Source organism: Fusarium vanettenii (genome assembly GCF_000151355.1).
Source record: "Fusarium vanettenii 77-13-4 chromosome 9 genomic scaffold NECHAsca_6_chr9_2_0, whole genome shotgun sequence".
Classification (NCBI taxonomy): Eukaryota; Fungi; Ascomycota; class Sordariomycetes; order Hypocreales; family Nectriaceae; genus Fusarium; species Fusarium vanettenii.
Genome location: NW_003315877.1, coordinates 2,049,322 through 2,076,797, shown reverse-complemented (window position 1 = coordinate 2,076,797; position 27,476 = coordinate 2,049,322). Strand labels below are relative to the sequence as shown.

Sequence of the window (27,476 nt, the reverse complement as noted above, 5' to 3'; positions counted from 1 at the left end):
ATACACGATTGCCTTCTCCTTGCAGACTTTGGCTTCGGCCGCTCAACTGAGGCGTGCATCCACGCTCCTGCAGCGTAATCGCATGCCAACAAGGCTTGATACCTCGATACCTGACGCCTTGGTAGTTGGATATGGGGTCGTGATAGCCTCAGCAAGGCTTCTTACAAGTTCGCTATAAATGGGCAACGCAGAGAATATGGCAGCACAACAGCGATTACAACGGGTGGATAGTTTTACTATCTAAGTGCTTCAAGATTATTTACCAGCCAAACTCATCCCCGCGATATAACCAAACGTCATAGCTGGACCAATACTCGATCCTCCTCCAGGGTATTCGCCGCGCATGATGGAGTTGGCGTCCAGTCCCACAGCATACAGCCCCGGAATAACCTTGTTTAATGTGTCAAGGACTTGAGCTTTTACGTTGGTCTGCAGACCATAGGTGGAACAGACGCTTCCGGGGTAGAGAGTCAGAGCATAGAAGGGTGGTCGCGTACAGGTTCCAAGACTAGGGTTGGGGAATCCTGCAGAGCTGTCGCCGTAGAAGAGATCGTAGGAGGACTGGCCCCTTCCGAACTCGGGGTCGAGACCCTGAGTTGCGTTTTCGTTACATGCAGCCACAGTGTCTAGAAGTGCCTCAGGTGACACTTGGATCTTATCGGCCAGCTCGTGGAGTGTCCTAGCCTTGACGAGATAGCCTTGAGCAATCAAAGAGCGAGGAGACATGGGCCAAGGGAGAGCCATGCCCATGCCATAGCGCCTCAAGAATCGGCTGTCAGCGACAAGAAATGCCTTTTCTATTCCCTGCTCGTGCATGGTCTGGACAAACTCCTGGTAGGGCTCGGCCTCGTTGGCGAACTGCTTCCCGTGTGTGTTGATGATGATGGAACCTGGCTTAGTCCGGTCGACGGAGAAGTGCGGATACCGTCGAACTTGGCCGCTTCTTGTCCGCAGAAGGGACACTGGAGCAAAGACACCGTTCTTGGGACTTGGAGGTGGCATCTGATCTCTGCGTTAGTGGCCAAGTTGGCGATGTCCTCCCGATGACTTACTGCGGCCCCGACCTCTCTGCCCATCCGCTGCCCATCACCAACGTTTCCTTTTGGCTGCACACTCCACTCATGGGGAAGATACGTCCGCGCGTCCTTGGATCTTCCGAATCCACCACTGGCGAGAATCACTCCCTTTGTCGCCACAAACTCTTTGGCATGGCCCTGCGAGTCTTGGGTCACGACAGTGAGAGCGCCCGTGTCGTCTAGTCGCTTCAGCCGAGTAACTGGAGAACTTGCCTGGAGCTCAACCCCTGCATCATCGCAGCTCTTCACCAACCGACCGACGAGGGCATTGCCGTTTGCCATTTCGGACCCTTTGCCGTACAGCAACATGTCTAGACTGAATCTAGTGATCTTGCGCACGCTTGCCGCTAAATTAGATATGCTCTGGAACGGATTTGACAGAACTGGCAGCTCGGCAGGGTCGGCCTGCATAGACCCAAAGGCATGATAACCTTGCAGAGTGTATCTGATGCTCCGCAATCTTTGTCTCCCAAGCTGTCGTCCGTCGTATTCTTGTGTGAGGATGGTTCGGCCAACGCTCGCGCCCTCCTTTCCCACATGGTAGTCTGGCAACGCCACAGGCTTGAACCGGACGTGTGTATGAGTCTGCATCCATTGTAGCATGGTGGGGGCGTTCTGGAGGAAAGATGCAATCATGTCATGGTCGTACAGGTCCCCGAGAACGTTTCGAAGATACTTCTCAGCAGATTCTCGACTATCCGTTACATCGATTGTCTTCTGATGTAGATTATTGGGGATCCAGGCTCCTCCGCCCGAGAATGCTGTAGTTCCCCCGAAAAAGTTGCTCTTCTCAAGCACGAGGGTGCGAAGACCGTGCTTGGCAGCTACCACGGCCGCAGTGAGACCAGCGCAGCCCGATCCTATCACTACCACATCGAAATGTTGTGTATCGTGTGTACTGGACGTACGATGGCTACTGCTTGCTGTGGTGTTGAGCGCTGCTTTGTAAGGTGCCGTGGGAATCTTAGAACAACGCCAGGGCCAATTGCCACGGGCTGATCTCTGGGCTTGGCGAATTAGGGTAGACATGATTTATGGGCGATATTACTATTTAGATGAGGTAGATAGGTACATATCTTGAGGCGCTTTTTGATGCAGTATTTAAAGCGATAGAAATGGCGGACCAACTAACCGACTTGAACGAGATCAAAGATACAGCTTGGGGCTCGAATTACACCGAAAGAAGCTTTCAAAGATGGTGTCAGATTAAGCCGATCTCTCGACCCCCTTGTTAGCTGACCCATTGAGAAAGAACCGGCCTATCCTTTTAAGGCTTAGTGATCCCATCGGGCTAATTATGTGTAGAAACTGAGGTCCTCACTGGTTTATTATCGAGGATTGGCTGGATGCAATACAGTCTCGGCTCTAGCCTTTCAGGCCTGGATCAGGTGTAATGGCACAATAGGCTTCATCGATTCATCCATCCATGCATAGAGATAGCACTTCATCAATTGTACTAGGACCATAACAAGCTGCCTGCTTGCCTATTGTTGATGCCCCAAGAACCAGTCAGCCCTAGCAAACCGAGAACCCATGCCTTCTTCCTCCCAGCGCACACAGAATCGGTCGTACATCCTTTTCATTCCAACTGAAGACTTTACGAATCTTCACCCAAGATCAAGATCCCCCCCATTTCGCCGATAAACCTGTTGTGGACCCTCTCAATCGCGTCGACAGGATATCCGTTGACGACTTCGTCGACGACGGCGAAAGAGACCGACCTGGTCGTGGAATCCCAAACAAGAGACTCCTCGGACTGACTATCCAGTAGTCGGCGCGCCGAGAGCTCCACTGGCGCCGATTCCATTTGCACGTCGCAGAACCTCGTTTGCCCAATCTTCTCAATGGTGATGAACCAAGCGACACCCCGTGTGGGCTCGTTGTTCAAGGTGGTGCCCGTCGTTGTGTCGTTGGGAATATTGATTGGAGTAGTCTCTGGAGCTTCAGGCTCTTGGGTGTCAAGCCCACTTGCCGACGGAGGGGCATCGGCGACTGGTCGGCGGGAAGGTCGGCGGCAGGAGAGGTGGCCCCGAGAAGGTCTGGAACGACGTCGGCTAACGAGGACATATGCTCTTCGTAGGGCCCACAGGCGTCTTGGGTGATGTAATTGAGGCCGTGGGTGACGACGGCGACCGCTGCGAGAGGATGGGAGACGGGGCATGGTGTTGTCGATGACTGGAGAAGAGGAGCAAGACGGCGACAAAGAAAGGCAGGCCGCGGCGAGAGCGAAGACGTGGCGGCGAAAATGAAGATTCGAGATGTGAGAAGGAAGATGTTTACGATGGTTAGTCTCAATTTCTGATGGGTGCCTTGACATTTGTGTTGTTTTTGTCGCCAGCTGTTGACAGCTGTCAAGCAACCCATCGAGTCAACATTCGCAGATCGTCTCTTTAAACGATGGTTTTAGGCTTAAGACATTCATCCCATTGCCGGTAAAAGATTTTACCAAAGTGCCTGGGATTAAAATAGAATAGAAAATGGGATATTTCTGGAGGTAAAGGATAAGGCAAATGATTCAAGTAATGGGAGTTGCAAAACAGGGATATTACGTCCCAGTCGTCCCAAGCAGAGGATAGTGGCCTCTGCTACAAGCTGGTCTCAGACTGCGTTATGTTACCGATCCGAAAACAAACTCAGGAATGAGAAGTGACTCAAGGGTATTGCAGAAGACTGCCGACAGGCCTCGAAGAGCAGGCTATGTGCCGGGGAGAAAGAGCGTCATCAATGGGACGAGAGGTTGAATACCTGAGGATCTATAGTAACAAGGGAGCCAGATGGAGTGATCGCAGCACCAGAACTCCCACACATATCTTCACCATCCTCCATAACTGCAGAATCAAAATGCAAATAAGCGATATCCGCCTGTGGCTGCGTGGGCATAAGCGGAATTGTATATCCGGTTACAATGACGGTCATCGGGATGGATATGCGGCGGGAAGACGAGATAGATTTCAGGAGGGAGAGGAGACGTTGGACACCGAGGGGTACATTGCCCGCTTCTTTCATGACTAAAAGATAAACGTTATCAAATGGAGGCTAGCTGCTTATCCTAGTATGTATCCTAGTACTATCTACCTAGGATAAGATAGCCCAGCTCTATCTAATATCTATCGTATTAAATGCATCATGATAGCAGAGATAATAACAGGATAGCATATCAAGATAGGCAAGTCTAACTAGCTATTTCCGCCGGAGAACTCGATCAGACTTCCCCCCACAATGAACTCTCCTAGTCATAGTCACACCTTTTCATTTACTTCCTGCTGCAGCCGCTCCGATATCGTCAATTCGCTTTCTCGGTTTTCATATACATACCGAGTCAACATCGACAATGACTCTTTTGGGAGAACTAGTCCCTGGGTTACACCATCTCTCCTGTTTTATCAGAGGGTAATAGTTAGTCAGATTCGTCCTGGGATATAAACCAGCACGAGGTACACACCTTTTATGGGTGGTTGTGGGTTGCGTGTGGTGGGTAGAACTTGACATGCGACAACTTGAACTGTCGTCCTTTCTAGTCAAGCATTCGCTCGGTTCGACTATGAGGGACGAGTCTGGTTGACTGGACATGATGATAGGAATCGCGCCGTGAAGATCGAATTAGATGTATAAGGTCAAGTCGAGGGAAGCACAGAACTTAGAGATGCTAATGCTGGATAGTAGTTGCTAAGTGGCATTGAAGAGCACAATGCCTTAGATTGCCATATTTATATTCTCCAGGCGACAACCCTATTTCTCCTTCGCACTCCTTTCTCTCATGTTGTACTTTTGTAGCCTATAGATATTAGAACATAAGTACACGACGCATTGAACTATTTGATGACGATAAGCCAAGATTGTATCTTTGCTCCGGTCATTCACCCAGGTCACTTTCGCCCAAGTCGAATCCAAGCCTCCCCATTCGCTGCCTTTTCGTGAGGTGCGGAACGAGCTGGGGCCAAGGATGTGTAAAGGATGTCCTTCTGTGATAGGCCGTGGCCATCAGCCCGAGACATGGATGGCGACATGTCCTGTGTAGCCGTGCCCCAAGCCTTGAGGCTTGTACTTCTGAGAGTAAGTCACCTCACTACCAAAAGTACATGCTCCGCCCCAAACTAGTACTTCTGCAATGGCGTCACCGAAACCAAAGCTCGAGTGCCTGGTGTTCCTGCGCCTCGTATCTCGAGTGTTAAGTTAGAAAGACCCAGCAGCGCGTAAATGTTTTTCTGTATTCATTATCTACCAGGATATTCATGTATTAGATCTCATACCGTCAGTGTCGTACCTAGCCACACCACCAATCTCGTGACTTGGCTTCTGACCCTTCAAAGTCGAGACCATACTTGAAGAGCGCTTTCTAGTACAAAAGAGACGGGTAAACATTCCGTTCAATCTTCTAGTAATACATTTGAGAAAGAACTTTCTCCTCTCGGCTGTGGATGTCCTCTAACAAGGCATCTTGGGTCGCATGACACGTGTCGTTTCGAGGCTGCTTATTTCAACCCAGGGAGCCACACACGAAAGAGACTTGGCAGACGCCGCAACTGAAACTTTCTGCAGCTATGGCAAGTTGTGCAACTCCCCGTGCGTCCGTTTCATGTCTTTCGTCAAGTAAAAGCCGGGTCGCAGGAATCTCGTCGTCTGATTCCCAGCAAGAAGTGGGCGGTCGTTGCTCTTTTGTCGTGTTTTGGTGAAGGGGGCTCGAAGAAGGGATGGGTGGACTTCTGACCGTCTCTCCCGCGAAATGTGGCGCTTCCTTTCTTGGACCAAGGCACCGCCTCACCCAAATGACAAGGCAGACATCTGCTTCAAGAGGTGCTGACTGGTGAGCTCAAGCCAATCAAGCAAAAGTACACAAGCAAAAGTACAGCAAAAAGCACAATGCCGTCCGTCCACGTGAAGTACCGCAAGGATGTGCATAAGTAGACCGACTACCCATGACATAAACCCAAGCAGACTCATCACCAAATTCTATCCAAATTGGTTTAGCTCACCTTTTCTTCCTTTTCCTGTCGACTTCTACGTCCCGTTTGACAAGATGGAAACGAATGAGCGGGAAGTCCTAGATTGGGACAAACATACCGACGAAATCCGCGATCTCTTCATTTCCCAGAACCTTACTCTAGCCCAGGTCATTTCCCACATGGAAGAAACGCACAATTTCAAAGCGACGTACTACCCCCTCTTTAACCCGAGTCGCCAGATCATCAAGTTGCAAGCTAACAACACGACCATGGCAGAGAGAGACAGTATAAACACAGATTCTCAAATCTGAAGAACGTGACAGCCGACGAGTGGATATGGATTGACCAGGAAATCCAGCGTCGCGCGGCAGTTGGGAAGAAGTCTGAGCCCTGCCTGCTAGGGAGGCGGTTGCCGGCAGACCGTGTCAGGCGAGAGACTGCGCGACACAGGCGTAGGCGTCATGCTACCATGCCCCCAAATCGTAAGTCAGGAGACATCTCGTTGTTATGCCGTCTGCTAAGGCAACCAAAAGAGCTTCCAAAGCCATCTCTAGCGAGGGTATCCGTCAGGAGTCCATCTCCCCGAATGATATCTGCCCGGAGTCCACCTCCACAAAGGGTGTCCGTCCGTCATCCATCTCCACGAATGATATCCGTCCGGAGTCCAACATTGATGGCGGCAAATATGCCAGGAGTAAATCTTAATATGTTCAACACCCATATGGGCAATGAGGTAGAGTCTCATGGACCCCAAGCTCCTATCCAAGCGTCACCTCAAGAGGCTCTCTTCGACATGCAGTTTGAGCTGGACCAAATACTTCAACCCGACACTATGGACATTGACGCTGTCACTTACGACCCTTGTAAGATATATTACCTTACAGCTCTGATTTAAGATGACAAACAACTGGTAGTCTCGCTTGACTCGTTAGAGATGTGGGACTTGGAGCTCGCTAGCGATCTAAATCAGCCAACGCCGTGTCGCCAGCCTCCCGTAACAACCGTGGGAGATCCATCCAGTCCCGGAACCAGCAGTTCCCTGAGACCGCAGTATCCAGGAACGAGATTCTCCCCAGTCTCTCAATTCTTCAACTTCGAGATTTTCGATACTCGCCCTAGTTTTCAACTCATGACGGATCTACCATGGTTTAAGCTTCAAACCACCCTCGAGCAGCTAGGTGCGATTGCTTCAAAAACCTTCAACTCATTTTCTAAGCTGACCGTGAGTTGAGATTTTGCAACTTTGCAGATGCATCCTCTTCTAGATGGAGGCCTGTTGCCGCCGACAGGCGTGTCTATTTCCCTTCCTCCTGAGACACGACGAGGTATCTTGTTGAACCTCCTCGGGTCAATATCGGATCGTCAGCCTGAGGAAAATGTTTCTGTGGTCACAAACAAGCTTCAAAGATCCATACCTGAGAGGTGGGAGGGGGACCTGTCCAACAAGATTACTCACATCCTTGACTCCCGGTCAACTAGTACCTCCAGCTTGTCCGCGATCTTCAGCCTTGCGGCATATTTTGCGTCCAACAACAAACTCGAGGATACCCGAATGGATACTTTTCTTAAGTGGGTTATGGACCAAAAATACACCGAACACCTAGAGCGATTCCTCCAAATCAACACACCGACAATCCATGCGTTTGCCAGTCACGTTCTGAAGTCTGCTGTTCGTGTGAAGAACGTCAAGTTTCTGACCGCATTGACGGATCTTGGGGTCAAATTTGACAGCATATTGGACAAGATATTACAGATCGGCGATATGGACTTCATGAAATTGGCTTTCTCAAGGGTTAGCCCACCTTTCTGCAATGGGCAAAAGGGGACTGAGCTATTCCATCTTTGTGTTGAAGGGGGCCATTTTGATCTTGCTCGGATGCTTGCTACAAAAGGAGCAAATGCGGACAAAGAAATATCCAGAAAAACTCCTCTCTATTCGGCAGTAGAGCGCAAAGACCTCCATGCGGTTACGTTTCTACTTGAATTAGGTGCCGATGTCAACAAGGCGTGCTCCCCATATGGTATGGACTATGAAGCCCCTCTTGCGAGAGCGGTTCTATGGAAAGAGTTAGATATTGTGGCCGTCCTCCTAAAACACGATGCAGACACTTCATGCAAGGTAGGAAAGCAGGACATTGTGCAATGGTCTTCGTTGAACTGCAGAAACATCTGCAGGCTTCTGCAGGAACACATAGGAGGCATCGATGTAGGCTTCACAGTTGGAGACTTGGTCGATGCTGCAAATGAGGGCAACGACTCCCTCAATGCCTATCTACAAAGGCAGCCGAGAACGGTTTCAAAGCAACAGCTCGAGGAAGCGCTGAATGAATCCGTCCGGCTAGGGTATATCCCGGCCTCCAACGCGTTGCTAAAATACGGGGTTGATCCCAATTGCCCCTGTTTAGATTCTCCGCCTCTCCGAACCGCTCTGCTGTCACACAAGTGGCCTCGCAGGATTTGTAAGCTTTTGATCAAGTACAAAGCGGACGTTAACAGGGGGTTTATTCTCGAAAACGCTGTTCGTAAGGACGACTTTAAGCTCCTGCAAATCATCATCGAGGCCGGCATGAATCTCGAAGAGGAAGGCGAGGAAGCTTTGGTGGAAGCAGCAGTACGTGGCCATACATCTCTGGCAGCCTTGCTACTTCACCTAGGAGTAGACGCAAACACTCCTGGGCTCACAAGAAACCCTCTTCAAGCGGCGGCCAGGGAGGGAGAGTTGAAAATGCTTGAGTTCCTTCTCGATCATGGAGCCGATATAAATGCACCGGCATATCTGAACGGTGGCCGTACCGCACTGCAAGCAGCATTGGAGGGCGAGACTCCCGAAAATGCGTGGCTTTTGCTAGACAGAGGGGCCGATATCTCCGGTCCACCCGCGTTAGTGGATGGAGTAACGGCCCTCGAGGCTGTTTGCCATAACTGGATGGCATTGGACTCGTCAGACCATCTTGCGGGGCTGTGCGATTATCTTCTGGACTGTAATGCTCCGGTCAATCGACCGAACGGAAAGCCAAGTTCAGCACTTCATGGCGCGATAGAAAGAAGGTGGGACGGGATCTTGGCTCGCATGCTTGAGCCTCATCGCAATGCGATCATCAACCACATGTGGTGTGATCAGTCAATGGAAGAGGAAGACTTTTATATGTGGGAGCCTAGAACGCCGACTCAACTGGCAGCAGAGAAGGGACAGTTGGAAACTGTGAAGATGTTAGTTGGCCGTGGAGCTGACCCCAATGAGGCGCCAGCGTATCGATTTGGGCGGACCGCACTCCAAGCAGCCACTTCCCGCGATGAACCGGACATGGACCTAGTGCAGTTCCTTCTCGACAACGGCGCTGACGTCAATGCTAAGCCCGCCGTTCATGGCGGGATCACGGCTCTCCAAGGATCTGCCATATCTGGCGATATAATGCTCGCCAAGCAACTTATTGACAAAGGCGCCGATGTCAACGGAGCGCCTTCCTTCGTTGAAGGGCGGTACGCTATCGAGGGAGCTGCTGAGCATGGCCGCTTGGATATGGTCCAGTTCCTGCTGAATGCTGGGGCAAGGGGTAATGTTCTCAATGGAACGGGCTTCAAATACGCCATTGAACTCGCGACAGAGAATGAACATTTTGCAATTGCAAACCTGTTGAAGAACGTGCCCACAGCCGAGGCCTGAAGCAGAAGTTTGTATTTATAGAGTTTGTAAACATGTAGTCATCGTGGGAGGGACTGGCTCTACCAATGGATGGCAGAGGTTCCTTGGGTCAAGTTCAAGGTTGGCAACAAGGCACTCAACCAGTGCACGTACGTACTTACTGAGTGATTTGTAGAGCAAATTAAAAATTGCAGGCGGAAAGCTAATCTCCTGTCCTTAAGCAACCTGGCAACAATATCCTTCCGCTCGTCTTAGTCTCGGTGGGCAAGCTTAAGGGAGGCGAATGGGTCATTCGACACACGCCTTGATAAACCCCTATTTGCCTCCTCTGCCCGGATATAAGAAATGAACGCAAGTACTCCTTGCCTATGGTGAATTGCGTCTACATCGACTCTATATCTGGCTGATTTGAGTTAGCCCTATTCCCAGTGAAGCTGGATGAGGCTCGTAGCGTAGTGTTGATGTGTTTTGTGCGATGGGCTGCCTGCCAGCTGTCAACAGCTGGCAGGAAAAACCCACATCAACACAGCATTCGATCAGATTCTATCAGATCAAAGCCAACACCATCTTTCTCCTCCATCACAAAAGTTTCTTCACGGAGTTTGACGCCGCTCCCCTCGTTTTGATTTGCCTCTTTTCATCTCTCTTCGTCGCCCGCTCTGTCTTCAATTCCGCCCACCACCAACATCACAATGCCACACCTCCCATCTTCGCGTGCTGGCCATCGCCGCAACGCGACGCCTCGGGCTTATCACCGGCGCCGTCCTCAATCTTCTCGACGTCCTCTTCAATCTTTTCGACACCGCCACCGAGCCCCTCGAGCCCGTCTCCCCCATCACCAATCACTCTTTCGGCCAGTCACTGATGTCTCGACCTCGAGCGATGACCTTGACGCGCAAGAGCCCGAATCCGATGAGAATCTCCTTACCAGCACGGACACGGAAGACGCAAGAACAGCTGCTGCCTCAGAGAACGAGACCCGCCAGTCTCGCGCATATTTCATCACCCTGCGAAAGGTTGGATGCGGGCCTTTTTATCACTGCCAGATTGAGTCGCGCAGCGTGGCGTCGTCGGGAGAAAGGCTCTTGCGGAGCGAGCCTGAGGACGCTCTTGTTTTGGACCAGACAACGACAAGCGTCTCGTTTGCGCTCGTGGACGGAGATCCTATTGCCGCGGCGAAGAGGGTCTACAACAGGCTCATCTCGAGCCAGGGCTTCGTCGATGCAGATATCATGATGAAGGTATTGGACGGGTTCCTGGAAAGATTTTTGCTTGGGGAGTATGGATATGAGGTAGACTCTACTCCAACTGTATGAAGGGAAGCATGGGACTTTTGATGTGGTGACGGGGAATTCTTGGAGAGGATGTAATCGTCAGCCCAAGGGGCGTTTCATACTAGTTTGGCGGACTCAAGTAGCTACCATGTCCATGTTTAGCTGCATACACTGCTAGAATCCTCTGTGATATTACACCTGGTATGACCCTGAGCTCGCCGTACATCTATGTCTACTACCCTATCTTCCCGGCATGAGTAGCAGACACTGATTTCTCACATCCTGAACATGCCTCTCCTCGCAGACCCTCTATGTGCTCTCTTTTATTATTTCCCTCCCTCCGCGGGCGTGTAAGAAACCAGCTCTATCGCCTTAGTTGCAGGCTGTCGCTTCCGTAGTATGCATCAATGCTTAGTTTCAGCGGCATCCCTATTACCTGCGGCGTAGCTATCCGCTCCGCCATGTTGACAGCGCTCAAAACTCTCGAGAAGATGACTCAATTCGGGCCGGCAATGCATTCTCCATCATCCATCTGTAGTTGACTAACCGGGATGTCCCCTTTGGAGTCGGCTGCGCCCACATGCTTTCAGGCGTCAGCCACGGCGATGACTTTTGGAGAACTCGTGGAACAAAGCTTCGTCCTTGGTGCTCGAGCTCCCAATGATCGCACTTATATGGCACTGAACTAGGGGCCAGCGGCCAAGCGCTGCTCCATGATATTGATGGAACTCTCTTATGTATAAATGGTTCATAGGTTCGCGTTTGCTGCTTGTATCCCCCGGGTCCAATAACTGATGACTCGTGCTCCTTGGTGATTCTGGTCGGAATTGACCTCAGGGCTGAAGTAGCAACGAGATGAATGCCATCGCTGCTCCGATTCTGGTTCTCGGCTCATGACCTCGAGTGAGGGCGAGACCCGACCTCGTCATAGCTCCTAGGCGCAACATTGGTATCCTCATCGGTCATGAGGTTAAATATCGACATAGTCCAACTCTCCTTGACCAACCTCGACCCATCATCGCACTCGATCTTTGATTTGGTCGTGTCTCTATATGAGACTCGCAACAACACCACCGCCGCCGCCACCACCACCTAGTTATTCCTTTGATCGTCATGATCCTTTTTGGATCGTGAGAAACACTCACGCAGCAAGATACTCGGTCATTATCACATCGGTCGAGATAAGTATATAATTCAGAGGGTGTGGGCGTGATGCCTGCAAAAGGTGTGTGATGTGATTGAACCTTCCAGGGGCTACCAAGTCCGGCTAACCTGACGGTGAGGTGGGCTCAGGCTATTGTGAGTCTGGGTGTCTCAGGCACCCACAACAGAGGGAATCACATCAGATATCCATTTCAAGGTTTGCACTCAAAAACCTCATGGCGTGTCGGCAAACCCAGCGAGTACTTCGACGCTGGGAATTGGGTGTGCTTCGGGGCCTACAGCCTATATAAGCGCGGCGGAAGCCAAGTTGGAAGCCCCTCTCTTGGCCCCGGGGATACTCCTCCAAGTCGTCTCACCATTTTATTCGGGATACTCTTCGCTCTCTCCGGGCAGCACCATCGTTTCAACCGGCCGCGTAACCACTCTGCTGACCCTGGCGAAGGCCATGAGCGAAGCCTTCGGCCAGGCCTTGCCGATATCGACATCCATATCTCTTGCTGAGAGTATTGAACACTTTACCAATCACCACTGATGTCTCCCAGTTCACTCAGGCTTTCGTGCGTATATAAATACAGGGTTATATAATGGATAGGTCGATGCAGGAAGAAGGAATAGAAGAGCCGCGATGAAGACCGTAGATGAAGAACAAGTCTGGAAGGATAGCTGCAGTGAATAAATATTCTGCCGCTGCCTGGAGCTGATGAAAGCCCACAGAAGTGATTCCAGGAGTGATGGGATCATATATAGATAATAGAAGGAAGGGAAGAGCCGCGAGAAAACCTGCAGGGGAGAAAACTCTGTAGGGATAGCTGATAGGCATCGTTACCCTGGTCGCTAAAACGAATCGGTCGATATAGACCAGCCCTGACCCCTATATTCATGAACGAAATGTGCAATATACCTAGCTAGGTACGGAGTCGTCTCTTCTTCCTCCCAGTCCCCGTCTCGGTGACCGTCATTATATCCATCTGTTTGTCCGTGGACGTATCCGATCTGGCACCCACTCTCGAATACGAGTCGAGAGAACTCTTCTGGAAAGCAATCCTCGGGAGCCTCGAACACTAGAAACAAATCCAGTCAGAGAATGACTCCTCCCTGGGTCAGTGACCCTCGGGAAGCCGATTTGGGCTACTGTTAGGAGACCGCTGCGATGACCGATGACGTACTGGCCCAGCAAAGACCTATCATCTAGTTGACTCGGTAGGCTTGGGTAGTGGTCTCAGCGGTCGTCCCAGTGATTTCCCCTTTGACTGGTGTTTGGCGTTTTACACCATCTAGCTTCGGCCCATCGGCCACGGCGGCGACTTTGACCGCGGTGGTGATGGCGGATCTGCTGATTGAACGTCTAAATCGGCGAAATGACCATGTGTATGGACCAAGGCGCCCATTGAAGCGTTCTTCGAGGAGTCCGAAACGACAGCCTTCCAAGAACCCCTGCGGCTTCCCCTCCAGGTGCCCGTCTAATTGTCCCTCGTCACCAGGGCTGGGAGGTTACTTCCACACTCAGCCAGCGATATCAGCTAGACGAGACTGTTGGCAGGCTCTTATATAGTTAATATGCTGCCATCCATCGCTCATGCCGGGGCTATCGTGGCTATCAGATTGTGACCCCCGAAGACCCTATTCGGGGCCGACCTCTCATAAACTAGGGCAACCGTCGAAACAGGCCACAAGCGTCTGGGGATGGGTTCTGACTACTGGCCCGGCTGATCTGCTCAAGTCGCAGCGTTATCGCATCTCAAAAAATGCGATTGAGATTGTAGTTATGTAGACGTGTTTGGACCATGAAAGATGTCATTTACTGGAGGTTCGGCGCGGAGGTTATGGTTGGTGGAAACAAGTTTCAGAAACGAAGTCGTTAAAAAGATGAGTGGTGGGAAGCCAAGGTAGATGCTGGTGAAGAAGGAGAGTGGGAGAAAAGACCCTCGCAGATACTCATCGAGGAGCATCTCGTCGTTGTAAATGGGAGTCTGTTGACCCCCTGCAGTCTCCCCGATCGGCCTCTGTCTCCCGATCTATAATCACCGTCAAGAAACCCAACTGCCGGCCGCATGTAAGCAAGCATCGAACGCCTCGAGAGTGTTCCCTCCATCTATAGCCATGCGGCCAAAGAGTTGACCAAGAATGAAGGCACCGTTTGGCCTTTGGTGTCACCGAACCGACGCCCAATGGAGTACCCAGGGCAGGGCCTCGAGAAAGCTGAGAGTGAAGGGTTCAAGGACAGATTGCGATGCCACTCCTTCACAAGTTGGTAAGGTCCAGCAAGAGGCCAGCCCGTTCGCCGTCCGGTCTGTTTTCTCCCTCTGGGATGGTGCAAGCCTGTTGCCCCTTGGCACACTGCCCTTTGAACGCTATCAGCCGGTCCTCGTGCCTAATAATAGGCCGTATATATAACGCAAGAAAAAATCTCTTCCTTTTCGTCAAGTTGGATGATAGCTGACACATGCTCAGTGTGACAGCATTGAGATTGATATGTTCTCTCTCATAGGGCCACGAGCGGCACCGAGGGTCATATTAGGCGTCTGAGAGTATAATCTATGTGGTTCGCCGTTAGAAGTGATGAAGAGAAAAGAGAGAGGCTCCAAGAAGTAGCTCTGGGTATTTATACCTGACGAGAGCGAGTGGTGAGCCGATTCTATGACGAATAAATAGACTCTCTTAGATAAGAGGTGCGATATGTCGATGATAGATGATGAAGAAATCCGACCAGTAGAGCGTTCGCCTATGAGGTGACAACTCATGGCGGTCAATGGCATAACTGTGATACAGTGTGATACGATCCACAACGACCGCATATGTATCCAAAGCTCTTTCCGTCAGTGCATGCGGATTGACGGCAGGCGGCCTTCAACGTGTTCCCGTCCATATAGCTGGATAGCGCGGATGTATCCTTCGTAGGAGAGATCACAGTTGAGTTTGGCGATAACCTTGGTGAAGAGGGCGCTATAGGTTGCATCTCTGCCGAGGAAACGGTCGTCGCATTTGGTTACCGCCAAGATGATCGACCAGGTGCGCCTCATCACAGAGCCGAAGAGGCTTTGCTGGACTCCCTTGGATGTTGATGTATATATGCCGTTCTTGGGACTGTCAGCTCGTCTTCCTTGAGGATCTTGTTCGGGACTAACCTAGTTCAAACTGGCGACAACGGTGCTTCGCGCGCGGAGCAGCTCCCGTAGGGGGTGGTGATATAATCTAGCCCAAGATACCTTTCTGGATACACGAATACCCGATGAGCTTCTTAGAATCAACAATGGTCAACGATATGAAGCTGGCTTGGGCGATGGAAGAATTCGGCTGTGGGGAGAATGCGAGTGGGTGACTTGGGTAGCGTCTCAACGGACAACAACGATGAGGGGTAGGCAGAGATAATGATGTGGACCGAATTCACCTCCATTTATGGAATCTGATGGTGAAGACTTGAGGGCGTGGTTGCCAATCGTCCCTCGAATGGTGACTCTTCGTCCCGTTACCCCCCCTCCCCTGAAGAGTCAACAATCGAGAAGCCCAGGAGAAAGCCTCAAGGACCCTCAAATCCCCCACAGTGACCTGTACGCTCAGAGTTCTATGCGGTAGATAGATGTAGTAGGATCCAATCAATGCTACTCGACGAACGAGTCTGCTCAGAAGTCGGCGGCTCCTGGAATGAGTGATGGCGCCTCGGTAGCCGCGTATCTGTCGGCACGGTCGCCTTGGTCTCCCTCATTCATGCCATTCGCGTAGCCAGGCACTGTAAGATATGACGGTAGGCGTCGAAGAGGCCGTTTGCATGTGCGTCCCAAGCAGCTTCGTCGAGATCTTCATCCGTTAGTTGACAGGAGGAGAGGTGGCAGCAACAGCCATGGAAATAGCTGCACGGCGTCTGATCGACGGCTCCTCATTTGTGTCTGCCATGAATTAAATGACCACCTAAGTCTAAAGCCCAACCCTCGACCGCAATAAAGCCCTCGCCGATAGCCTCGTCGATGTCCAGCAAGGAATTCGTCCAGTAACGCTTCGTACTGGGCAAGCTCTGGTGGCTTCTTCCGGTTCTCGGTATATATGTACTACTCTCTTTCTCAGAGGATCTAATCGTTGTCGTGTCGCCTTTTCTGGGGGTCGTATTCAGAACTGGCCAGTCTTGCAGGTGGGGATGGATCGTTGATGCCGCTGACATACTATAGATAGGTGGCATTACTCAAACCGGTGTTCCACTGATACGAACAGTTAGTTAGAATATAAATGCGATCAGGATATGGCTCCTACCATGTGATCCATTTCTTCCCTGGACTCCTGGCTAACCTCGAAGCAGCATCAAATGCCTGTTGTTGCCCATAGCCCAGCATAGCGAGAAAAGATTTGATCGTTTGAGGCGACGAGCAGGTCGCCATTTGTTTAGCACGCAAGTGAACATCGAAACTACCAAGGCCTCACACATTTGCTATATAATCTCATGCGTGATCCGATCGTGTCTCTATTATGGACCGTTAGAGTGGAAAAGAGAAGAGATGTCTGAACCCCTACCGTTTACGCATATTCATGCGCGTCGTCTAGCCCATCCCGAAACCCAGCATTGTATGCTGCCTCCTGCGCCTGGCGGAGGCCCTGAGCAAGTCCCACCAGAGACCCCTCGTCGATATCCGAGTTCTTGACCTCGGCGAAGGCCAAGGTGGAAGCTTTGGTCGTGACCAGCCAAGAACTCGTCCAGCAACGCTTCGTAGTCAGGCAGAGGCTCGCCGGCGGAAGTCTGGTTATCGCTCGCTCGGTATTGTTCACGCATCTAGTCACATACTTTCAGTTCATCTTCTCCGAGTATCTTTCTTGAGACTTACGTTTCGTGCGATCGCTGCCAGAAATGCGGCAAATGCATGTCGGCGCGCGCGACGTGCCCGACGAAGCTCTCTGAGAGCATGTCGAAAAGGGTTGGGCCGATGGACGGGGCAGGTAGGTCTACCAGCTTGTCATCTTTCTTGGTCGGTATATAAGCCTTTGCTAGTGTCATTCAGATTTCTTCGGCGGCGGCCCTATAGTATATAGATGAAACATGCTTTCAGGCAGAGTAGCGAAAGGTGAATTTGAGAGTTGATAGCTCATTGGAAAGCGTAAGCAGGATGGAGAGTCAAACAATAGAAGACCAACGAGAGCCATGGTGTGAGAAAGCAAAGACAAGCAGCCCATGATGATTGGAGGGTAGTGACAGATAGAATCTCAGTTCAAGAAGGCGTTTCAAGGCAGCTTCATCGCCATGGGAACAGCGTAGCGAGAAAAGATGTCATCGGGCAAGTGATCCCTCTCATGGAGAATTTAACAGCTATACGCTCTCTCCGGTCTCTTGAAGACTCCAGCCTCGGAACACAATTTAAATCTCGATCTTGCTTCTAAGATGAACGGTTAGAGTTGAGAAAGAAATAGGTGGGAGACTTCTTACCAGTTCCATTGCATCTGGCCCTGGGCAATGCCGTAGGCAACACCGGCACGGAAGCCATCCCAGTGACCACTCGCATAGCCCCAGTCCATGCCGTGGCATGTGCCAGCCATGAATCCCATCACTGTACCCAGTCTGGCCCCCATCTCACGGCCTCGAGTGAAACCGAGGCCAAACTCATCTGTGTCCGGCGAGGAATCCGTCCAGCAACGCTTCGTAATCCGGCAGAGGCTCCGCTGGCCTCCCCCCATCGCTAACTCTGGTCGTAGGCGGCTGGGTCGGAAAGATCTGCTGTTATTTCTCAATGGCCGTATTTTGAACGGACCTGCCGAATGGCTGCGATGATGGCGGCCACGATCGCACGGCGACGTGCGTATCGGAAGGGGTTGGGTCGAGTGACCCGGCGCGCGGAAAGAAAGTCCCAGAGGATGTGGTTCTATAGTAGGTAGATAAAAAAGAAATCCTTTTAGAAAGAGCAGAGACAGTGAGTGTGAGAGGCTATGGCTCACTGAAAAGAGTATATAATCATGAGTCAACCGATAGGCGAACCATGGGAGTAATGATTGGAGAAATCATTGACAAGCCGGTGCTTGCCTCAATGACCATAGCGAATTCGTTGATGCAAAGGTTTGTTTGCTGAGCTGTTCATCCATTCGAGTTCCGCAGTATCTAATATGAACCGTCAGAGAGGCATGGTCAACATGTAGCAGAACTCTTACCTCCACGCTCATGGCCTCGCAGATACTCGTCGAGCATCATCTCGTCGTTGTAAATGGGGGGATGTTCGCCCCCTTCGGTGTCGGGACCAGCCCGTCTCTGTCAACGCCAATACATAATCCTTGTGCCAGATTTGGGCCATATATATAATGTGAAATGACATCGCCTCGGTTTCTCCAAGACTTCTTCGTGGGAGATAGAGTAGACAGATGCACAGACTACAAGAGTCTCAGGTGCCGATGCCACAAAGACAAGGCGTTCCAAATGCGCTGCGGCGAGGGACAGGGCGGGCGGCGCGTCCGCGTTATGGCATTCCGATGATTTTTTCCGCGAACCTGTCTTTTGTATCAATCGTTAGCAGTGATCAGGAAACAGTCGGCAAGGCTCTTACCTTGGGCTTCGATCGCCACCTTATCTAATGCCATCTTCAAAACCAGCATTAAACATGTTTATTGCTCTCAGTTTCAGCTATATATAAATCAGACCGCCATGCTCTGGCGATGCCAATGCTCTTGGCCGCGACAGAGGTCAAGCTGGAGCCCCCGTCGATGACCACAGTGATACTCATCGAGGATCGTCGAGGAGCTCTTCGTCAGGGGTCTGGAGAGGCTCTGCGACGCCTTCTTCTATTACTATCATATGAGCTCCGCTCTAGTAGAACCTGATCACAGTTAACTCATGATTCTAAAGGGTTATATTTAGGACCGACCTGTCGAATCGCAGCGACGATTGACTCGATGATCGCGCGGCGTATCTCTGACTGGAGATGGTTCTTTAGTATATAAAGAAATGGACTGTGAGCTCAAGCCTTTTTAGCTCGCTGAAAAGAGTAGTTAAAAGGAAAACTTCAGACGATGGATGAAGGTTGGAATGAGGTACCCGAAAAGCCGGTCGCGCGACAACCTGAGAAAACTACCTTGGGGGAAATCTACGTCTGTTCTTCCAGAATCCCATCGAGGAGTTTTTCGTCATCAAAAGGTGAGATGCTGTCCTTTTTGCTAGGCTTTACGGTCGTCGCTTCATGGCAGAGAGCGTGGTCGCTAATATATTGTCGAAGAGGACGCTGGCCATTCAACGTTGAGGTGCAGTATCTACCCACTGTTAGCTCGTATCTGAGAGGGCACATCGGAGACTAACATATTCTCGCACCGCTGCATCAGCAAATGCATTCATGATGCCTGCTAGGAATCCCAGGCGGTGTTTGCTCGGGTAGTCGTCCAGACGTTCCTCTTCGTTGTAGTGTTCTTCTCCCTCGTCGACAATGGCTCCATCCTGGGATGCCGCGGCACCTTTTCAGGTGGTTTAAAACCGGGGGTGACCGCTCAATGAGGGACCTGAGGATCAGTAACCTCCTGGTCCGGGCCAGTGGTGGTAGTCTTGGTGGTGGAGGTGGAAGCTGTGCAGCGAACGTAAACGCCATGGCTTAGGGTCACTCTCTCCACCAGACATATTCCCTCCATCAAATGCGTCGAACCGTGTCTCAAAGAAGCCTTCGCTGTATAAAATGCAGTGCCCTTGTTAGAAGATATCTCTTTTCGCGGGACATCTATGTTGGTCGCTCTCATTGTAACCCTCCACATGGTCCTGGATGCAGTCGGACCGGTGCCCCTCGAGGAAGCCAAGGCTGGAAGCCCTGTCGGTATCCTCTCATATATTTTTCGAGTAATGTCTTGTGATTGGGGTAGTCTATCCCCTCGTCCGCAGTCTCGCGTTCGGTGCCGTGGTTGGTGGTCGGGGTGTCGGTAGTTCCCCTTCGGGCGACACATGGTAGGCTATGTCTTCTCTCTTGGTCTTATCGGCGGTGGAAGCTAGGTTAATAGTGGTTACTGCGCCGGTTTTTCGACTGCGGCATCGAACCCTGGGTGTATAGTCGGCGAGTGGTGAAGGACATGTTGGGGAAGCAGGAGACGACCCTCCACGGTCGGGATAAAGCGACATAATACTAGCCTGGGAGAGAAAGAAAGAGAATGCGCTAAGAGATTCCCACCCATGGGATCTTGGGAAAGAAAATGAGAGGCTGGATAAATAGACAAGTGATACATTAGCAGCAAAGAGGATCAAGATTCAAGACATTCGGTGACGTTTAGCATCATGGGAACAATGTGAGGATGTTTGAGCTCTGAACGGCTTTTTTTTCTTTTGGTGAAGTGCCCATCTACCAATCTTTAATTAAGACTTGCTTGTTTGCCCCTGTTATGAATCGTTAGAGTGAGAAGAGGAAGAAAAGGGAGAGCTCTTACTGCTCAGTCGCTGCCATAGGCAGCGCCATCGTTATACCCAGCCACGTATGCGCTCTCCTGACCCTGACGAAGGCCATGAGCGAAGCCTTCGGCCAGGCCTTGCCGATAGCCACTTTCGTGGCCGCGGCGAAGGCCGAGGCGAAGGCCTCGCTCATGGCCTCGCAGGTACTCGTCGACGAGCTCCTCATCATTATACATGGGGGGCTGTTGGCTCCCCCCCATGTTGTGATCCGCCTCCGTCTCCTGGGCGAAAAACATCTAGTCACTATTAGCTTATGGTTTCCAATGGTCATGTCTGGTACTGACCTCTCTGACAGCTGCGGTCACGGCAGCGATGATCGCGCGACGGCGTCGCGCACCGCGGAATCTTCGAAAGGCAGAGCTGAAATCCCTGCGACGGGGAACAGCACGGGAAAAGCCTCCAGCTTGCGGCATGTTGATGGTCCGGTCTGTGTGGTATTGCCGTTTTGCTTTTTTCTTTTTCTTTTGTGTGAAATGGTGAAAAGAAAGAAAACAAAAATCCAAAAACAAAATCTGGTTATATAAAATGTGCGTTTTGCCCGCCAGTGGTCTACCACTGATCAAATAATGGCGCTAAACTTATGTCTCTTTTGAGACAAACGAGTGAATGGTGGTCTAATTTATTATTTATAAAATGTCTACTTCGGGATTGATGTAAAATCTTCAAGTATTGCCCTACTTGGAGGTCCATAGCGGCACATCAAGCGATGTCTTTGTGGCTCTATGGGATGTCATGGCCGTGAAAGAAGGCGGAGAAAGGTATAAGTAATGGAAGAGAGTGCATTCATTTGATGACGGTTTGGAAGCGATGTACTGTTATAGTTTTGAAGGTAGATCAATCCAATACCTGAGTGTATATGATGCCCAAGGAGTCCTAGTACCAAGACTCGGGAGACAACCGACATCAGAGTTTATAGCACTAAGACAATCAAGGACAGTGCAGAGTCCTGCGAAGACTCGCGACTCATACTTGTATATAATGTGAATGTGAAGGTGATGATGAATATATAAAACCAGAAGGGAAGACTTGTACGCGTTAGACTTAAGCCACCCTGGAGGATAGTTGTGTTCAGGCTTGAGCATGAAGATGAAGGTGTGTTGGATGAAGGAGGAAAGGCTGAACATCTTGCAGATATCCATGGGGTATTTATATTTGTGCAGGTGGGCAAAGAATATGCTGTCATTGTGGTCAGGCAGGTTGTGAGCAGACTTTGTCCATGACTGATGAGTGCGTCATGTTAGTCAAAACGAAGGCATGCATAGTAAACATTGACGAAGATTCTACGGTTTGGGCAAAACTTGGGCTGTGGGTGGTATGGAAATCATTTGTGTTTGTTGCCATCTACCTGTCCAAAAACACAAGCATCCCCCCATCAGTTTGGCTCTACAGGTTATCACCGTGATTTCATCATATTGCTTGGAGGAGTATGAACAATCGACGCAGATTCCTTCAGTTAATTCACAACCTGCACAAAGAGTTATTCAATTGTGCTTGGTTATGTCTTTCAAGTGTCAAGCACTTACGTGGTCCATCTTTCACACGGCTTGCCCAGAGCTGATGTACACCGAACAGCATGACAAATTCAAACAGGACAAACCAATACAAAGACAACAGAGCGACAAGAGCGACGTGACAATAGGGTACCTTGATTACTTGATGCGAACATCAGCTGTTCATGGATAATGCACAGCCAGCTGAACGGCCGCAAGGCGATGGATCAACCCTGTTCAGAGCCGCGAAACAGTACAGGGATAACGGAGTTCCCGAGAGAATACACTTCAATATATGCAGGTTGACCGTCCTATACGAAAACCTTACGTCTGATAGTAAACTCTACTCTACTGATCTAACCGACACTGGCGCAAGAACCCTTCTTCTTCACGCTCAAAGGGAATAGCTCGTCGATGGTCAACTTCCTCTTTTAGAAACGAACAATCCCCTCCGAGAACCTGCTCAATCGAGCTAGGGTAAAGCATCCAACCTCCCATAGGCCCATCTCACGCCACGAGGCCAGACCCAGGGCCCGTCCCTATTGCTGGGAGAACTCCCGGGAATGCAACTCTAAACAAACGGGCCCTAGGGCGAATTACACCATTGGTGGAATATCCCGTTTTAGCCTGATGTGGTTCGGTTTTGTCGGCACTTGATGGGGCCCCGTAAACGGCCCATTGCCGCATACGACTTTCTTGGCCGAGCCAGGGGTTTCAGGTACAACACACGGGCCAATCTCAGGAGCCCGGATATTAACGGACTAGGACTTTACTCTATCAGAGACGGCAGATCATCTGGCCTATATAAGTATTCAGTTAATGCCAAGTTCTGTTGGTTTTGTTCATCACCAGTTTCAACTTCATCTCATCTCAATAGTCTCACTTTCAAAATCGTCATCATGAAGTTCTTTGGTGTTGTTTCGGCCTTCCTTGCCGCCACGGCTGTGGCCACTCCCACCACTCCTACTGAGACTATCGAGAAGCGAGACACCACCTGGTGTGACGCTTTTGGCTCTCTGGCCACCTCTGGATACACCGTCTACCACAACAACTGGGGCAAGGGCGATGCCACCTCTGGTTCCCAGTGCACCACTTTCACCTCGGTCAGCAACAACAACTTTGTGTGGTCCACCAGCTGGACCTGGGCTGGTGGCCCCGGCAAGGTCAAGTCCTACTCCAACGTGGCTCTTGAGAAGATCAACAAGAAGATCTCCGACATCAAGTCGGTTTCCACCCGCTGGATCTGGCGGTAAGAAGCCCTGTCTCCTCACCCTTGTCCTTGTCTAACTAGCTAGATACACCGGAACCAAGATGATCGCCAACGTCTCCTACGATCTCTGGTTCGCCCCCACCGCGTCCTCCAAGAACGCCTACGAGATCATGATCTGGGTCGGTGCCTACGGTGGCGCTCTCCCCATCTCCACACCCGGCAAGGGTGTTATTGACCGCCCTACCCTCGCTGGTATCCCGTGGGATGTCTACAAGGGCCCCAACGGCGACGTCACCGTCATCTCTTTCGTCGCCTCCAGCAACCAGGGCAACTTCCAGGCTGATCTCAAGGAGTTCCTCAACTACCTGACCAGCAAGCAGGGTGTTCCCAGCAGCTACGTTGCCACCAGCTTCCAGGCCGGTACCGAGCCTTTCGAGGGTGAGTGATGCTTCCATATCATGATTGATGTTCAATTACTGACAGTTTTAGGTACCAACGCTGTCCTCAAGACCTCTGCCTACACCATCTCCGTCAACTAAGACATTGCGGGATATCAGTCTTGGCCATGATGATAGACTTTTGTACCTTCTGAACTACCACTTCCTGTAAATAGCTTACCAAGACATTGATCGCAAACCATCAACTGTGCCGGTGAAGTCCGAATTGAACCCGTAGAACAACTTTTCACAATATGCCACTATCTCAATGGAGACTCAAGTTTTGTCAGGGACATTGCGCCGACGGTTACCCTGTGGCGCCATGTAGTTTCAGTAAGGTGATCGGGCTGGCCAATAAGTTAGAACCAAAGCCAGTGGTGGAAAAAAGGCCAGATAATGAGTTGACAAGTATTATATGTGCAAGTGCCAGGAAGGGACCGGACGCATACTGGCCAAAGCAAGATCATGCTTGCATAACATCGCCTCATAAAGCTTGTGCACAAATAGGTGGAGTTCACCAGAAGCGTTCGTTCTGCAGTAAAGGTCTATACTACCTACACCCGATCAATCATGGACGTTGAGCTTCCAATAACTGAGACTAACCTAGGAGGAGACGTTAAGTCTTTTCGGAGTTTAGCTGAACAGTGATTAGCCATGTTGGACACAGACAAAGAATCTTTCAAATCCTAATGAACGAGCCAACAAGGGCCTTTCTAGCAAGAGCTGCTTTGAAGACCACAGTATCATTATTGGGGAGAACAGAGCTCCCTGGAGAGCCAAGTATTGGGCACCTGAGAGACCAGGACACTTTCGAAAGCTACAAGCTGTGGGTGAGCAGGGGTGAAGCCTAAGATTTCAATCAGAATGAACTCTGGAAAGGGAACATGGGCACACACTCTTCCCCCGAGAGATCCAAAAGGGGAGGACACCGAGGTATGAATCGACTTGGAACCGAACTAGTTGAACTGGAATCACCAGATCCGTAGGTGAGTGCGTGTCCCTCCCCGGCCAGTTCTGCTACTAAACCAAACGTCCAAGAATCGCACCGCGTTCCTGCAGGACAACCTCCCTCTGTATCTGTTCCTCCTCTCTCAAACACGTGCCGATATGTCGCCTTCAAGCATAGAGCCGACGGAAGCGTGCATAGTACGCATATTTGTACCTGTTTGTTCTCTTTGTTGGCTGGACCTTTGAAAGATGCGGCAAAGATGAAAACCTACCTGAGTCTTTGTTTCCGTGCCATCAAAGCTTTGTGCGAACACAAGACTTGATTGTGCGGGATGTGCCAACCCCAATAACAATACAGCATTGCATGGAAGTGACATAGCATCAAAGAACTGAGACACCTGCACATCAGCACGCCAAAGATCACGCGCGAGAAACAAGGGACGGCTAACTGTTTGAAGTTGGGGCTCGAACGGTGTAGAGGAAAGCAAAGGCGAACATGCGAGGGACTGGCAAGCACGAAAGAAAACTCACTGTTTGTTGCTCGCCGCGCAATGCCTGAGCTGCCCTCAAACTCGGGAAAACAAATTTGCTGAGAAGTCGGTTGTGTCTCGGTGATGGCAGACGACTGTTGTTTGTCTGGTCCCTGTTTGTGCCAGCCTGCGAGAAACGGGATGGCCGCACTGACCCAGTGGATAGCTGTGATTCACTGTCTACCAAAGAGTCGGTGATTCACAGACGATGTTGGCAGCAATCCACCTTGTTGGGAGCTCGCGGGTGCTCGGCGGTAGCCAGTGCAAACTCATCTCCACTTCACTCTTCGCATGCACGAAGACGCTCCTCATCCTCTCTTTTCCCTTGCACCAAATCGCAAGATCGCATCTTGGAGGCCCCGAGACTACGATGGCAAACACGAAGAGCCCGCTTAAGTTGGATGCGGCCTTGCCAGAGCGCCCGCAAGAAGAGCCCGACTCTTCAAGCATCAAACAGTCCCATGCACAGAGACAGGCCGACGACTCTGGCAAATGGTATGGATATCCTGAGCCAAATTACAATGATACTGGCCGTTTTAGTGATGGCCAGATGGGAAATGGCCAAAGCCGCATTCAAGGACGCCGCCGCCGACGCCGACGAAGACGAGGGCGCCCACGAGCCTCTCCAGAAATAGCACCTCCTCAAGCAGACAGCGTCTCAGAGGATGACGAGAATGACCAAGCCCAGCCAGAGACCATCCCCTCGGATGGTGTATCCCCAGTTTCCGGCAACGTCTCCCCCTCGCAGTTGAAGATAGTTGGGGACCAAGAACCCAACCTGCAACAGGACCTTTCTCGTTCCCCAACCGAGCCCGAAGCCACCGATGAACAATCCAAGACTAAAAATGAGTCTTGGCGCCAGCCCGAAGGAGAAAAGGACATCACCAAGTTCCGTTTTCCGGTCAAGGGCGACGGCAGCTTGCTCAGGTACCTACGTGAACCACGCAGGCCTGCCATCAACTGGGGCCCTTTGATGGGGGGCCGACGTGTCGAGTACAAGAAATTGCCTTGATTCCAGGGCTCGACTCCGGTATGTTGTAGCCCTAACCTCCTGTCACGGCGACTCTACTGGCTTCTTCATCATCTAACACGCCTTGTTCGTAGACTCCCCAGCACGGAAGCATCCGCCCACGCTCGCACCGACGGTCAAATCCTCCTTTACAAAGTTCAACGCTTCTTCGACACTACCAAATCCGTGGGGGAACTTGTCTTAGAGCGGACGATAGAGCCAAGTGGTGACGCGTGGACATAGGCAGGTAGTTACCAGGGAGAATGGGATTCCAACTTAGTGACCTCGACGCCTCCAATTGGGGGCTGTTTATGGGTAGATAGCTATCACAGGTGACTAAAACTCTTCCTCTCATCAATGATGAATCCAAAAGCACCATCTCTTGCTTTCCTTCGTGTTGTTATTACGGAGTTTCGGGGCTAGGTTCTATCCTGAACAACGACTAGAGAAGGGCGGCCCGAACATATCGCTTGCTCACAAAGGAGGTACCAGAGAGTTCAAATAATTGCCATCAAATTAAATAATTTAGAATCGAGAGAGGATCGCCTTAAGAATTTCCTAATTACAAGCGCCCCGATTTCCCTCTAACCTCACCTGAAGGACCAGTGGCTTATGGCCGTCCTCTCTTTCGCTGAACGCGAACCTGTTCAGATGAACAGTGAGGCTAAACGACTCAAGGCCCTCGCCCTCGCTGTCACTACCGCGACCATTGTCCTCGCCACCTTCTTCGTGGTTGCCCGCATAGGCTCGCGGTGCGTCGGCAATACCCAGCGCAATCAGGTCGACGTGGTGTCTTCTCTAAGCACATAATTATGGCCCGAAACCCCAATGAGGCCGAAATTGGACGGCGTGGGACTATTAAACAAAGCACCAACAAGGCCCTGAGACTGGAGGGACGAGGAGGTATGAGATTACTGTGCAAAGCGCCAACAAGGCCCGAACCCTAACAAGGATCTGTTTCTCAACCTTGCCCTGATACCACATGCCCATCTATTCCCCCCACATAGCACATCCATCACATTCCATGCCTTCTTTAAGGCTGTCTCCGAGTCATCGGCCTTGTCAACTCAAAGGACTTGGTCAAGCCCTACGAACAGGTCGACCCTAGCTCGCCAAGTCATCTGATAGTGCATCATAATGATCTTGGCCTGTCGTGCTGATGGCGGCATGAGGCCGCTGCGGACCATGTAAAGAAACGCCACATTGCTATGTAATGGCGCATCGCGAGCCAATGCGGGCACCGATAAGGACGGTGGCGAGGACGGCCGGGCCGCGATCGGGATGCCTCCGTTTTCAGTGGGGCCGGCGAATGTCGGGATCGGTCGCTATCGGGATTAGTGGGGCAGTCGCATCGGGCGGTCGTGTCAGGCAG

At 51.1% G+C, this 27,476-nt stretch overlaps 9 protein-coding genes across 9 annotated transcripts; 4 read left to right on the top strand and 5 right to left on the bottom strand.

The window, feature by feature from the left end:
* Positions 1-255: 255 nt before the first annotated feature.
* On the bottom strand, positions 256-2,105 carry NECHADRAFT_85168 (uncharacterized protein; the record flags this gene model as incomplete). The annotated part of the gene is made up of 3 exons (XM_003050194.1): positions 256-1,002; positions 1,053-1,936; positions 1,985-2,105. The coding sequence occupies 3 exons, from the start codon at positions 2,103-2,105 to the stop codon at positions 256-258; spliced, it is 1,752 nt and encodes a 583-aa protein (XP_003050240.1).
* Positions 2,106-2,673: 568 nt separating this feature from the next.
* NECHADRAFT_85167 (uncharacterized protein) lies at positions 2,674-4,646 on the bottom strand (the record flags this gene model as incomplete). The annotated part of the gene is made up of 5 exons (XM_003050193.1): positions 2,674-3,414; positions 3,822-4,084; positions 4,152-4,176; positions 4,392-4,488; positions 4,519-4,646. The coding sequence occupies 5 exons, from the start codon at positions 4,644-4,646 to the stop codon at positions 2,674-2,676; spliced, it is 1,254 nt and encodes a 417-aa protein (XP_003050239.1).
* Positions 4,647-6,093: 1,447 nt separating this feature from the next.
* NECHADRAFT_85166 (uncharacterized protein) lies at positions 6,094-9,683 on the top strand (the record flags this gene model as incomplete). The annotated part of the gene is made up of 6 exons (XM_003050598.1): positions 6,094-6,304; positions 6,343-6,501; positions 6,555-6,713; positions 6,757-6,882; positions 6,934-7,241; positions 7,386-9,683. 6 exons carry the CDS (start codon positions 6,094-6,096, stop codon positions 9,681-9,683), a joined length of 3,261 nt encoding a protein of 1,086 aa, XP_003050644.1.
* A 671-nt stretch (positions 9,684-10,354) lies between these two features.
* Positions 10,355-11,474, top strand: NECHADRAFT_85165 (uncharacterized protein; the record flags this gene model as incomplete). Its single annotated transcript, XM_003050597.1, has 2 exons — positions 10,355-10,972; positions 11,352-11,474. The coding sequence occupies 2 exons, from the start codon at positions 10,355-10,357 to the stop codon at positions 11,472-11,474; spliced, it is 741 nt and encodes a 246-aa protein (XP_003050643.1).
* A 5,129-nt stretch (positions 11,475-16,603) lies between these two features.
* Positions 16,604-16,988, bottom strand: NECHADRAFT_85164 (uncharacterized protein; the record flags this gene model as incomplete). Its single annotated transcript, XM_003050192.1, has 2 exons — positions 16,604-16,856; positions 16,909-16,988. The coding sequence occupies 2 exons, from the start codon at positions 16,986-16,988 to the stop codon at positions 16,604-16,606; spliced, it is 333 nt and encodes a 110-aa protein (XP_003050238.1).
* A 512-nt stretch (positions 16,989-17,500) lies between these two features.
* NECHADRAFT_85163 (uncharacterized protein) lies at positions 17,501-18,643 on the bottom strand (the record flags this gene model as incomplete). Its single annotated transcript, XM_003050191.1, has 6 exons — positions 17,501-17,713; positions 17,827-17,937; positions 18,051-18,142; positions 18,221-18,317; positions 18,438-18,553; positions 18,610-18,643. The coding sequence occupies 6 exons, from the start codon at positions 18,641-18,643 to the stop codon at positions 17,501-17,503; spliced, it is 663 nt and encodes a 220-aa protein (XP_003050237.1).
* Positions 18,644-20,461: 1,818 nt separating this feature from the next.
* On the bottom strand, positions 20,462-20,893 carry NECHADRAFT_85162 (uncharacterized protein; the record flags this gene model as incomplete). The annotated part of the gene is made up of 2 exons (XM_003050190.1): positions 20,462-20,716; positions 20,765-20,893. 2 exons carry the CDS (start codon positions 20,891-20,893, stop codon positions 20,462-20,464), a joined length of 384 nt encoding a protein of 127 aa, XP_003050236.1.
* A 1,976-nt stretch (positions 20,894-22,869) lies between these two features.
* Positions 22,870-23,719, top strand: NECHADRAFT_48733 (glycoside hydrolase family 12; the record flags this gene model as incomplete). The annotated part of the gene is made up of 3 exons (XM_003050596.1): positions 22,870-23,219; positions 23,266-23,618; positions 23,670-23,719. 3 exons carry the CDS (start codon positions 22,870-22,872, stop codon positions 23,717-23,719), a joined length of 753 nt encoding a protein of 250 aa, XP_003050642.1.
* A 762-nt stretch (positions 23,720-24,481) lies between these two features.
* NECHADRAFT_85160 (uncharacterized protein) lies at positions 24,482-26,107 on the top strand (the record flags this gene model as incomplete). The annotated part of the gene is made up of 3 exons (XM_003050595.1): positions 24,482-24,550; positions 24,656-24,763; positions 25,301-26,107. The coding sequence occupies 3 exons, from the start codon at positions 24,482-24,484 to the stop codon at positions 26,105-26,107; spliced, it is 984 nt and encodes a 327-aa protein (XP_003050641.1).
* Positions 26,108-27,476: the final 1,369 nt, after the last annotated feature.